We start from the raw sequence: 12892 nt of genomic DNA, 5'->3' as shown, positions 1-12892 counted from the left end.
TTATCGTTTGTTTTGCTAAGTTTTTTTTTTTTTTTAGGTTTTTGCAAGGCAGATGGGGTTAAGTGGCTTGCCCAAGGCCACACAGCTAGGTATATTAAGTGTCTGAGACCGGATTTGAACCCAGTACTCCTGACTCCCAAGGCCCGTGCTTTATCCACTATGCCACCTAGCCGCCCTGTTTTGCTAAGTTTTTTTACATAGCAAGAGAAGATTCAGTGAGAGGCAAGGTATCATTGGAAAATTATTTTGATATTTAAAAAATAAACTAAAACTTACTAAGAGAAGAAGAACAAAACTGAGATATCATCATTGAATTCTGCCATTGTCCTACTGACAGTTTTTATTGGTAAGGGTTGTTGTTTCTGCATTCAGACTCCATAGCTCTTTTCTCTGGATATGGGTGGCATTTTCTATCACAAGACTTTTAGAATTGTCCTTAATATCTGAACTACTAAGAGAAGATCATAGTTGATCATCACATAATGTTGCTGTTATTGTATAAATTGTTCTCTTGGTTCTACTCACTTCACTCAGCATCAACTTATGAAAGTCTTTCCAAGCTATTTTTTTGTACTAATGATGTCTTATAGAATAATGGTACTCCATCACATTCATATACCATAATTTGTCTAGCCATTCCCCAATTGATGGCATTTCCTCAATTTCCTGTTCTTAGCCACTACAAAAAAAGAGGTGCTATAATTATTTTTATACATGTGGGCCTTTTTCCCTTTTTTTGTGATTTCTGTGATAGAGACCTAGAAGTGTTATTGCTGGATCAGAATATGCACAGTTTTAATGCCCTTCATGCAAATTTCCAAATTGCTCTCCCAGAAAGTTAGATCAGTTCACAATTCTACCAACAGTGCATTAGTGTTCTAGTTTTCCCACATCCTCTCATTTTGATGATTTTATTTTTTTCTCATATTGGTCAATTTGATGGGTGTGAGGTGGTACCTCATGGTTGTTTTAATTTGCATTTCTCTAATCAATAATGATTTAGGACTTTTCCCATTTCTTTTGATAGCATTATCATTGTAGTAATCCAAATTCCCAATCTTTGTGTCATCCTTGGCTTGTTTTTCTCCCTCGGCTCCCATATCTAGTGCATAGCCTAATCTTTTTGTTTTCTGCCCCTGGACCTTTTCTCTTAACCATTCTCATCTCTTCACTCACATAGCCTGTTCACAGAAATTTAATTCAATTTTTAGAGTCCTTTTTTCTTCCGTTTTGCAGATTTTTGATTTTCTTTTCATAAAAATTTTTAGCCTTTATGTCAAGGAGAATCTGATTCATTAAGTTAATTATATTAAAGTGTAAATTATCTTAGTCTCTGACTGTAATGAATATAATTTTAATTTGTATGTTTTTAGAGTTTATGGGTAAATTCCTCAAGTTCTTTCAGTTAACTCATTAACTTAGTTTTTTTCCCTTGGGAAATATCCTTTATTGTGACCTTTAGGTTTGATGCAGTTAATAGCTTTGTGTGAAAGAAAAGTAGAATTATTATTATTATTATTATTTAGGGTTTTGCAAGGCAAATGGGGTTAAGTGGCTTACCCAAGGCCACACGGCTAGGCAATTATTAAGTGTCTGAGACCGGATTTGAACCCAGGTACTCCTGACTCCAGGGCCAGTGCTTTATCTACTACGCCACCTAGCTGCCCCAAAAAGTAGAATTATTCTACCTTAAAGTTAGATCTTGATTGCTTTTTTTGGGGAATAGCACTTGTCTATCAATCTGTGGCAAAACGATATTTATAGTGTCATTTTTCTCTTTCTAATAAGTATATACATATATATATGTATATATACATATATATGTATATATATATATATGGCAGGTTTTGACTATCATCTAGGCTGTGTGTAGAATGTGTTACTCAAATAACTCAGATCAAATTCTTATTCTCATTCCTTTAGGATTTCCTTCCAGGCATGCAAATCAAAGCCCTGCCATGTATGCCTGACTGGTGTGACTCTTATCTATGTTCTTCCAAAAGTTTGTCTTTGGAATCCTGACAGTACTAGTAGATCATTGAGTTATGTAATTCCCTACAATTGTCATATGACCATGGCATCTTTTCTTCCCAACAGATGATTCCTTAATGACACCCTTAATGCCTGCTCTTCTTTAGAGCTCCCCTTGGTAACATAATACAGCCTATTCATGTCCACCATATACTTGTCCTCTTGAGAGTATTAGTGATACTGATGATATTCCATATTTTGCTGCCATAAGCAGTACCAGTAAAATGTTTGTATTGAAAAGATACATGGGTCTTTGCTTACAAGAGAAGTTTGAGGTCAGTAAAAATGAAATGGCATCATCTTCATCAAAAAAACATTACATCAAAAACACTACATCAAAAAAACTGTAGAATTGCCTAATTTTTTTGACTATGTATAGTCTTTATTAATTTTGACCATTTAATTTGGTTTTTGCTGGCTATTTTAATAACAATGGACATTAAAGAATCCTTTGGAAACAGTTTTTACCTAATGTTACGATGGTTGAATCTTACTATTGAATTGCTTATTGTTGTCTAAGGCTTCCCAAAACTTTAATTCTGTCTTGAGACCTACCATCACAAATAGACCAAATGAAGGTTTTTTTTTTAAGGATTTTTGTAAGGCAAATGGGATTAAGTGGCTTGCCCAAGGCCACACAGCTAGGTAATTACTAAGTGTCTGAGGTCGAGATCGGATTTGAACTCAGGTACTCTTGACTCCAGGACTGGTGCTCTATTCACTGCGCCACCTAGGTGCCCCCAACCAAATGAGTTTTTTCCAGTTTCAGATTAAGCCCTAAAAAAGCCTATTGATTTATGTTCTAATATTATTACATAAACCAACAGTACCCTTTTTCTCTTGATCTGGTCCTAGACATTTTCACTTTCATGAACATATAGTTTGAATGTTTTTGGGAATGCAGGGATAGGAAGAATGAGCTAATTTTCTAAATTACATAGTAATTGACTTTTTGGACTATATGAAACATAGATACTGTTTTATGCAGTTGAAGGTCTGAATTGTAAACCCACTGAGTTGTTTTGTCTATGTGTGTGTATACTCAGTAAAGAGCAGTCATCTCAGTATTTCATGTAGAATTCTTTTTTTAATTTAAATTTTATTTTTTTATTTTTTATTTTTATTTTTTTCAATTACATGCAAAGGTAGTTTTCAACATCCATTCATTTACAAATTTATGAGTTCTAAATTTTTCTACTATCCTCCCTTCCCACTCCCTTTACCATACCAAACAATTTGACAAAAGTTGTACCTGTACAGTTGTATTTAATATATTTCCATGTTAGTCTTCATATAGAATTCTCTCTCTCTCTTTCTCTCTCTCTTTTCTTTTTTTAGTTTTTAGTTTTTAGTTTTTTACAAGGCAAATGGGGTTAAGTGGCTTGCCCAAGGCCACACAGCTAGATAATTATTTTGTGTCTGAGGCCACATTTGAACTCAGGTACTCCTGACTCCAGGTCCGGTTCTGTATCCACTGTGCCACCTAGCCAGCCCGTCTTCATATAGAATTCTTGCTCATTCCTTCTTCACAGAATTGTCAAAAAGGGATCACATTTAAGAAAAACCATTTGACATTGTTTAGTGATAGAGACATATGCCCGTAAACACTATTTTCTTTCTTAGTTCTTAGTGCTCTTTATTTATTTTTTAGATGTTTACTTAATACTTAATTGACTTGTGGTATACTAGAAATAGTATGGATCTAGAAATCTAGATATTTGTGTTCTATGCTTGCTCTGTTAAGGCTATTTCCTCTAACCTTGAGCCAAGTGGTTTAATTGTCCTGAGCGTGCATTTCCTCATGGATCACTCATAATTCATAGGTTTACAGGTTAACAGGATTGGACTTTTCAGAAGCTATCTAGTCCAACTCTTCTCTTTTACAGATAAGGAAACAGAGACCTAGAGGCAGTTAAGTGATTTGGCCAGAATCACAGGTATTCCAGCTACTCTGACTTCAGATCCTTCACTTTTTTATACCATACCATAAATATTGATTGTGAGGATGAAGTAAAGTAATGGAAATATTTGAAAATTCATTAAAAATTTTAAGATGTCTATAAATATAAAGGATTACTTATTCATTAAAACTCTTCTGTTTTATCTTTTTTGTCTTCTCTCATCTACCACTATTCTTCCTTTTCAGGATGTACTAGTTTTGTAGGTACATTTTTTTTTGGCCTTTTGTAGACTAGAGTACAGTTCTACTATTCTTTCCTTCTCTCCTTCTGCCCTTGAAAATGCTTCTGCCCTCCCATTAAATCTGATAATACATGACTAGTTCTCCAAGCAGTTTTGTGGACATGTTATTATTTGGTTTTTAGGGATTCTTTCAATTTAATGGCTTTTCAAACCCCATACTGTTTAATTCTTGGAGACTTAAGGGATGGAGGCACAATAATTATGCCATTATTTCTGTGACAGTATGCTGCCCTTCAGTGTTTTATATTATGACTGTTTGTGAATTCCATAGAAATAAATCCCAGGGCCTAGAATGAGGCATTTGCTACTTTCTTGACCTATCTCTTTCTTGGGATAGGCACCCTAGTGAGGATTACTTCTTGAGAACCAATTTCAAAACAGATTGTGGTGCCATTACCCTGCTGTTTAACAGAATGCAGATTTTTCTGTCTGGAAAGATCTAGGTCATTGACATTTCTAGCTTATAATAAAATGTAAATTTTCATGACAGGAATAAATCACACAACAGCATTCTTTCTTGAGTTTTTACATTTGGTGGTAGACTTTAGTTTTCATGGAAAGAAGACAGCTGTAGATGATCAGTTCCAAATTTGAATGAAACGGAACTGTTGCATTCTTTATTATAACTCTTTTAGGAACGTTTTGACAGTGTGTGCAATGAGGTGAATGAACGCATATAAACCTGTGTGTGTGTGTGTGTGTAGCTATATGTCTCTGTGTGCACTTTTTTTATAATTTTACATTTTAAAGTACCCATTATCTCATTTGATTTGAACTTAATAACAATTTTGTGAAGTAGGGGAAGTATTTATATACCCATTTTTTTCTGTCGGAAAATCTTTTAATACAGAGAGAGGTTAGGGGACTTGTCCAAAAATCTCATAGATGGTTATTGGTGAAGCCAGAATCATGAATCCTGACCCCCTACACCATTGTTCTTTTCTTGATTCAATTTATTTAAGAAAGCATTTATTGACTGCTTTCTATGTGGAGTGTACATATTAAGCAAAATAAGGGTGTTAGAGATGAGTAAAATAACCTCTTTACTTAGAGGACTAAGTAAATTGTGACATGAATATATACAAAATTTTAGAATAGAATAGAATGTAATAAGTTTCATAGTAGGTAGACATGAAGAGGATACAGTAAAAATAAAGGCTTGGAGATGGAAAAATAAGATTGATTGATATGAATTGTATGTGAAGAAAGACAAAAGGACATACTGTGGAGAGCCTTCATTCCTTAAATTTTTGTGTCCCTTTCTTTCCCTACCTTCCAGAGAACTTTTATATACAATACAAAAACTTTAAAGAAAAACAAAAGAAGATAAACAAGTAGCAGAATAGATTGATATATTGAAAAAATTTTAAAACCAATGCATTTCTCAACATTCCTTGATCTTCTACATCTGCAAAAGAGTAGTGTTCTCATTGCTCTCAGAAGCTATGCTTATTCCTTGTTATTTGACAACAATTATTGTTTGTACCTCTTGTTCTTTACAATTTTCATTAGTGGTCATTATATATATTGTTTTCTTGACTTTGCTTCACTTTTTATCAGTTTGCTATGTTTCTGTATTTTTCTGTATTTTTATTTTTCCTTTCCTAAATCTCAGTGAAATTCCTTATGTCCATGTACCACAGTTTGTTTCGACATTCCTTAGCTTGCATATCTGTTTTGTTTCTAGACTTTTGCTCCACAAACTGCTCTTATATATTCTGGTGTATATGAGAGTTTTTTTTTCCCCCTTTTTAATCGGTGACTTCCTTGAGATATATGCCTAGTAATGTAATCCGTGAGCCAAATGCTATGGACATCTTAAGCTAATCTATTAGTATAATTCTGAATTCCTTTCCAAAAAATTTCAGCTTATTTTCTTATAGAATTTCAGTTTTTTTTTCTATTTAATAAAAATGTTTCTTTTAAAATACTTTATTTTTCTTTTTGTAGCTCACCAAGGCTCATCGACAAGGTCATATGGTAAAAGTGGATTGGCTGGACAGACTGACATTTAGAGAAATAGAAATGATTAATGAGGTGGGTCATCTTCCTTATTTTCTTATTAATAAGTAACTTATTAATTAAATCTTAAACAGCACAGCCAATTAAACTTTATTTCTTATATTTAAGGTATTTATGTTTATATATATATATCTGCATGTGTGTGTATATGCACACACTTTTTTCTTACACATCTTCATAAAAGTTTAGAGATCAGCAGCAATTGTATTATTTTATTTTTAAAATGTGTTTTTGTTAATTTTTGTATTTATATTTCTTTATTGGTAGTATTGGGTGGTCAGATATCCTGCATATATGTGAATGTTCTACTTTGTCTTTTTAGGACTTGTTACCTGGAAATCTTTTTGGAACACCTGTGATTTCTTTCTTTGACTTTAGAACCAGGAAGGGGACAATGTATGTTTCAGACATCTCACATTATGGAAAGGGTGTCTGTAAAGTTTAGTATTTATACCCAATTTCCTTGTTCGCATTCCAAATAAGCTTAGATGACCATTGTCACATAAATTATCCCTTTGTCTTCAGTTCACACATTTTGTTGCTGTTTTCTAATATACTTTTTAGAGAAATCTAGTGAACCTTGGAATATTACACAGTAACCTCAGCGATTGTTTTTGACCATCTCCATATGAAAATGGCATGGAAAATTCTTAGCAAAGGTTAGAATTAGTGCTGTTATGTTCAGAATTTTTTTTTAACAGATTTATTTTTGAATATGGTGTCACCATGTACCAGATGTTAAGCCTAACATTTTGTGTCTGGAGAATGGAAGTAACAATTATATTAATCAAATTAGGAGGGAAGAATATCAGTTCTGTAGTATGGCCCAGCCTATAATGAGCACCACAGGGTACAGAGAGACTTAATTTAGAGTCTCATCATCTGGAAAAGGAGATGGTAGTAACTTTAAGTAATCTTTTTCTTATAGTGAATTCTTATAAAGATGAGTTTTTTTTTTCCTGTTCACTAATTCAGTGCTCTGTTTTTCTCCACTATGGTCTCAGATGTTACTTAATTGGAATTTGAGAATAGGGGAATTTTCTTTCCTAATCATTTTGAAATGTTATTACCACTAGATTTTTTTGTAAAAATGAATTCCCAATAAATATTTGTTATCTTCTTATATACTGATCTCATTTTAGTTTAGTAAAATTGAGCGGCTAGGTGGTGCAGTAGATAGAGCACCAGCCCTGGAGTCAGGAGTACCCGACTTGAAATCTGGCCTCAGACACTTAATAATTACCTAGCTGTGTGGCCTTGGGCAAGCCACTTAACCCCATTTGCCTTGCAAAACCTTAAAAAAAAGTTTAGTAGAATTGTTTTTTTCTGTTTTCTATGTGTGTTTTTAAATGTTGAATTTAGGAAATCCTGTTTTCTTATTTTTCTTTATTCAAGATTCCTGCCTCAAATTCTTTCAGCAGTCTTTCCTAAACTAATATTCAGTTTCACATTTGGAATTACCTTTGTGATTGAACTGTTAAATATCTTTGCTTTAAATAACTAATCCTAAGAAGTTTTTACTGTAGGAAACAGAAGTCTTTCTATGTTTCTATTTATATAAAATACCTCCGAAGTGAGATTTGAGAAAGAAGTTTTTGTAATAATAGGAACTAAATGTTTTGATGAATGTGCTGATATAAATAAAAATTATACTCTTACTGGTAAATATTTTTTTATTTAATATTTAGATCCAAACTTTATATTAATACAAAATATAAAGGTAACTACCTTTATTTTATACAGTTTCTCTTTTTTTAATAGAGTGAAAAACGAAGTTCTAATTTTATGTACCTAATGGTTGAGTTTCGATGTGTCAAATGTGAAGATAAAGAATATGGTATAGTTTATTATGAGAAGGTATGTACCTTAGACTCATTTATGGCTTCTTTAAAACAGATTGAGGAAAAAACATTAAAAAAATTATTGACATTCCTGCTGAGATGAATTATTTGGTTGCAAGATAGCAGCAGACAGCTGTCAGCAACAGCTGTTTATGTCACCTACAAATCAAATAGTATAGCTACAACAAGATTACAAAAGCCAATCATTACTGTAATGCAGTTCTAGATTATAGAATTCAATAAGAATGCAAGTGATTAAAACTTTTTGATTTATTGTTCTTCAAATTGGCAAGGAAGACATCAGCAATACTCATAAAATTAAATACTAATGATTCGTTAAAATGAAAAACCATACATAGTTTTTTGAATGCTAAATTGAATGAGAACAAGGGATTATTTATAATTTTATTTCTTTTATTATGGGAAATAATTTTATTCACCCTTTAGAGAGTTTTACTGATAATAGTACTCTAAAAATCATTATCTTTCTGGAAATGTGTCCAAAAATTTTGAATAAATAGCATAATATTAATGTTAATATTATACTGCTGTAGTTATGAAAAAAGCTGCTTTAGAAATGACAAATTAACTATGCTTTAATATTATTTTTCCTTAAGTTGTTTAAGATGGTGCTATTCCTTTCCAAATTCCTTAACAGATTTGTGATGGAAAGCTAGAAAGGTGTGTGTGTGTGTGTGTGTGTGTGTGTGTGTGTGTGTGTGTGTGTGTGTGTTGGAACTTTAGAATTAAAATATTTTTTATTTCTCTCTTCATTCTGTTTTGTGCTTTATTTTGACTATGTATTCTTGCTTTTAAGTTAAAGATTCTGAGTAATAGACTTAATGAATCCTTAATGACAGTTCAGACGAAAAAAGATCGAGTGCTTAATATTTAATATTTTATAAACAAAGTCTACACTAAAGAGTGAAATGTTAAGATGAAAATGACTTCTCAGCATGACATAATAATGTCATGTACCAATGTACTTATTATATTCTACTCTTTTTTAAATTTGAAAAATAAAATTTCTTGGTCTCATGTTTGTAATCCAATAAAAGATAATGAGAATAATGTGGTAACACATCTGGAGAGAAGGGGGGGTTTTGAAAGTGTACTTCAACAATATTTTGACCCCTTTGAAAGTGTACTTCAACAATATTTTGACCCCTTTCTACTGCTCCCTGGAAGTTGTTCATAAATTAGTGGCTGTCTACCTAACCTGTCATTCTTCTACTTAGTGTAAAGATTGCTAGTCCAGTGTATTGAATCTAATGGGAATAGACTTTCTTGTCACCTGTCTTTTGTGACAGATAGTCTAAGTGAAGATTACTTGTCACAGTTGGGTTGATAAATGTGTTTTCTGGTGTTGTCACTGAAAACTAACCTGGTAAGCAGTGACTATAGGAATTTGTGGTTTTCTGTAAGACTCAATTACTGTACTGAAGTCAAAGTATAAATAGTTCTCTTTTTCAACTTTTCTGGATTTTATTGCAGGTTGACTAAAGAGTATAATATTATCGATATATCAGTATAATAGCTTGGCATAAATTTAAGAATTGATCACAAAAACCAATAATAAACACACAGTATTTATTATGCTGCTTTACTCTCCTGACTTGGGGATTTAAAAGCAAGGACTATCTTGTGTTAAAGATAGTTTTCTTTAGAATTAATTCACAAATTCTTATCATTAAGATTTACATACTTTTGAGTAAATGTTTCTCTGAGGAGTTGTGCTGCTGAATCTTGAACTGTGTATGGATTGGGAACCATGTGAAATCAGCCACCACTGCAAGAAGTCCTTGTTTGAACCACACTTTATGTGTCACATTTTCTTTTTCTTTTCTTGAGCTCACCATATCTAATTGATTTCTGCAGAAATGAAACCAGCGTGTCATTTTAATTATAGTTCGAACTATTTTTCAAATTTCTTATATTCGGTACATATTTCTTTTTCTTTTCTAGTACCCCTTTTTATCCTTATGAAATTTTCATAAATAAATAAAACACCATTGCCCATGAATCTCAACTCTTTAAAATCTGTTGCGCATTTTCATTCATAGGCTTTGATTTTCCTTAAATTCATACCTTGTCCCTATGCCTCTCCCCCAAACAGGAAGTTAGAAACATTCAATCTTTTTTCTTAGAAGCCTTCTAATTGAAATACAGGAATTTTCATAATTAGCAAGAAATATAACATCATAATTGGGTCAAAATCCATTTATTGTTCTTCATTATTTCTAGAACATATTAAAGTTTTGTTGGTTTTTTTCAGTTTTGTATTTTCTTCCTCCTTTCTTTGGCATCTAGGATGGTGATGAGTCATCCCCAATTTTAACGAGTTTTGAGATAGTGAAAGTGCCTGACCCCCAGATGTCCATGGTGAGTTATATTTTCTAGGATGATTCTTTTTTTCCCTTATGCTGTTTTCAATATATATATGTATATGACTATATCAATCTTAACTCAACCTTATTAGAATACCCAAATGATTGAAGAAACTAGGGAGAATAAGAAAAATTTAAGTGGGATTGTGTTATCTCTTTTCAAATATTTTAAGGGCAGCTATGAAATAGGAATTGACTTTATTCTTTATACCTGTGGAGAGCACAGAATTGATTCTACTACAGTAAAAGTAAACCAGTGTATAGAAGCTGTTCACTCTATAGAAGGATAATTGACAAGAAATTAGAGTTTTGCAGGGATGAAATGACTTTCTTTACAATGCAGTGATGAAATTACCTGTTAGAAATTTTGTTCAAAGGATTGGATCTCTTACAAATATTTTAGAGAGAATTCTTGCTTTGGATGGAGGATTAGATGATTTTAGAGAATCTTGTCAACTCTTAAGTCTCTGATTCTAAGTAGGGAAAAACATCTTTAGCAGCAACCACCATATAGATGTCACAAAGTCTGTACTCTAAACCTAATGGACTTTTGTCATAAGACAGGCCCTTATTCAGAGCTGTTTTACTTATAATCAGAAAATTATAGAGGAGTAGGTAGGGCTGCTATAGACAGGCACATTTGCAGGAGCAAGAAATCACTACTGACAACTTGACAGTAATATTGAAAACCAAAAAAATGCCCCCCCCAAACTATAAAAAAGCAGAAAGGAACTAAAAAGAACAGCCCTCCTAGGGCCATTTAATATAGAAGAAAACTACCCTGTATATTTCAATAGCCCCTCAGGGTATAACTGTATTACAGCACAGTACAATAATTGATGTTCATAATAGTGACCCTTAGTCATCAAAAAAAAGGTTAAATTATGTTCAGTATCCCCTGCTTAGGGAGGCAGGCAAGTGTGTCATCTATATTAGAAAAATTGCTATCCAAAATGTTTAAAAGAAAATAAGACCTGACATTTAAAGGAGGAAACTATAATTTACTTATTTGCAGCTTCTTAACTGTTTTAGGCAGTGTGGTTTCGCTATGTTTCTGTGTGTGTGTGTGTGTGTGTGTGTGTGTGTGTGTGTGTGTGTGTTTCTCTTTTTTTCTTACGTTTCTAGAGTAGCAACTAGGTCTTCATATTAAGTTGCTATTAGCTTTCAAATTATAAATATGTATTTTCATCCCTCACCCATCCCACCCCTGAGATTGTGCCTTGTTAAGTATTTTTACTGATTTCCTTTTGGATTTTTAAAACACAAATTTATCTCAAGAGTCTTGATGTAGTTTTAAGCTTTAATAGCAGTAACATTTTTGCAACACCTTGAATATTAATTTATTTCAAAATTAAGATCAGTGGATTGATAGAGAAATAAATCTTCCAGTAGGTAATTTTAATTATGGGTGTTCCAGGAATTGAATCATTTAGGATGTGTAAGAGGGAATTCATATGGAAAACAAAAGTGGGTATTTGAATTCTGTGTTTCTTAGGGTAGAAATACACTTTTCCTATCATTGATAATGAAAATCTTTGACTAGAGAAATACTTCACAAAAGTATATTTTGAGGCTTTAATGTAGTCTGGAGATCACTGGACTGCAAGCTCTTTGAGAATAAGGATTGTTTTTTAATTAATCTTTGTACCTACAGAAATTAGCACAGTATCTGGCACATAGTAGGTGCTTAACAAATTCTTGATGACAGACTGATTTAAGTACTTAAAGGACTATTGTGTTGAGAAGGACTAAATTTGTTTTGTTTTCCAGAGGGCTGGACTCAGAACAGGAAGTAGTAATTGCAAAGGGCTTAACTTGCAATTTAAATTCAGTATGAGAAAAGATTCCCTACTTATCTAGAGGTTTCTAAAAGAGAAATGGATTACCTAGAGAGATGGTAAATTTCCTTTCCTAGGGAGTCCCCAGGCAGGGACTGAATTGGGCTAGTTTTTTTGAGGGTTGCTTTTTGTGTATTGATTGAACTAAAGGTACCCTGAATTCCCTTTCAGTTCTAAAATTCTGTGCTATTGTAAATCTGGAAGTTGTGTGGAGTCCTGTTCTCCCCTTTGTCTTTGTAAACAAGAGACATTGGTTCAAATCCCAGATCTGCTGTTTGATGACCATGTGACTTTGGTTATATAATTTAATTTCTTCTAGCCTCAGTTCCCTCAACTGAAACACTGAGTGGTCTGTTTCTTTTTAGATAAATCATTCTGTGTTCAGTAATTTATAGTTTTCTCCCTCAATTATCCCTATTTTCAAGTCGATGATGCATATTTAATGGGAACATTAAAGACTAAATAAATAAAATGATGTATTCTATAAAATTGTCATATTATGATAAATTGTTCTGCCTTTATCTTTACAACTTGGTTATTATAACTTACATATTCTTAATAATAATTTAAA

The 12892-nt window shown here is 32.6% G+C and overlaps 1 protein-coding gene across 2 annotated transcripts in view; it reads left to right on the top strand.

Annotated features, from left to right (window-relative positions):
* Positions 1-12892, top strand: part of PIK3C3 (phosphatidylinositol 3-kinase catalytic subunit type 3) — a 227165-nt gene that overhangs the window by 16906 nt on the left and 197367 nt on the right. For both annotated transcript variants that reach the window (XM_074208286.1, XM_074208287.1), the window contains exons 5-7: positions 6184-6270; positions 8017-8112; positions 10407-10478. In XM_074208286.1, the coding sequence (XP_074064387.1) occupies positions 6184-6270; positions 8017-8112; positions 10407-10478 (255 nt within the window). The remainder of the gene's footprint in view (positions 1-6183; positions 6271-8016; positions 8113-10406; positions 10479-12892) is intronic.

Source organism: Macrotis lagotis, chromosome X (assembly GCF_037893015.1).
Source record: "Macrotis lagotis isolate mMagLag1 chromosome X, bilby.v1.9.chrom.fasta, whole genome shotgun sequence".
NCBI lineage: Eukaryota > Metazoa > Chordata > Mammalia > Peramelemorphia > Peramelidae > Macrotis > Macrotis lagotis.
The sequence above is the reverse complement of the archived record's forward strand: the minus strand, read 5'-3'. Positions and strand labels throughout refer to the sequence as shown.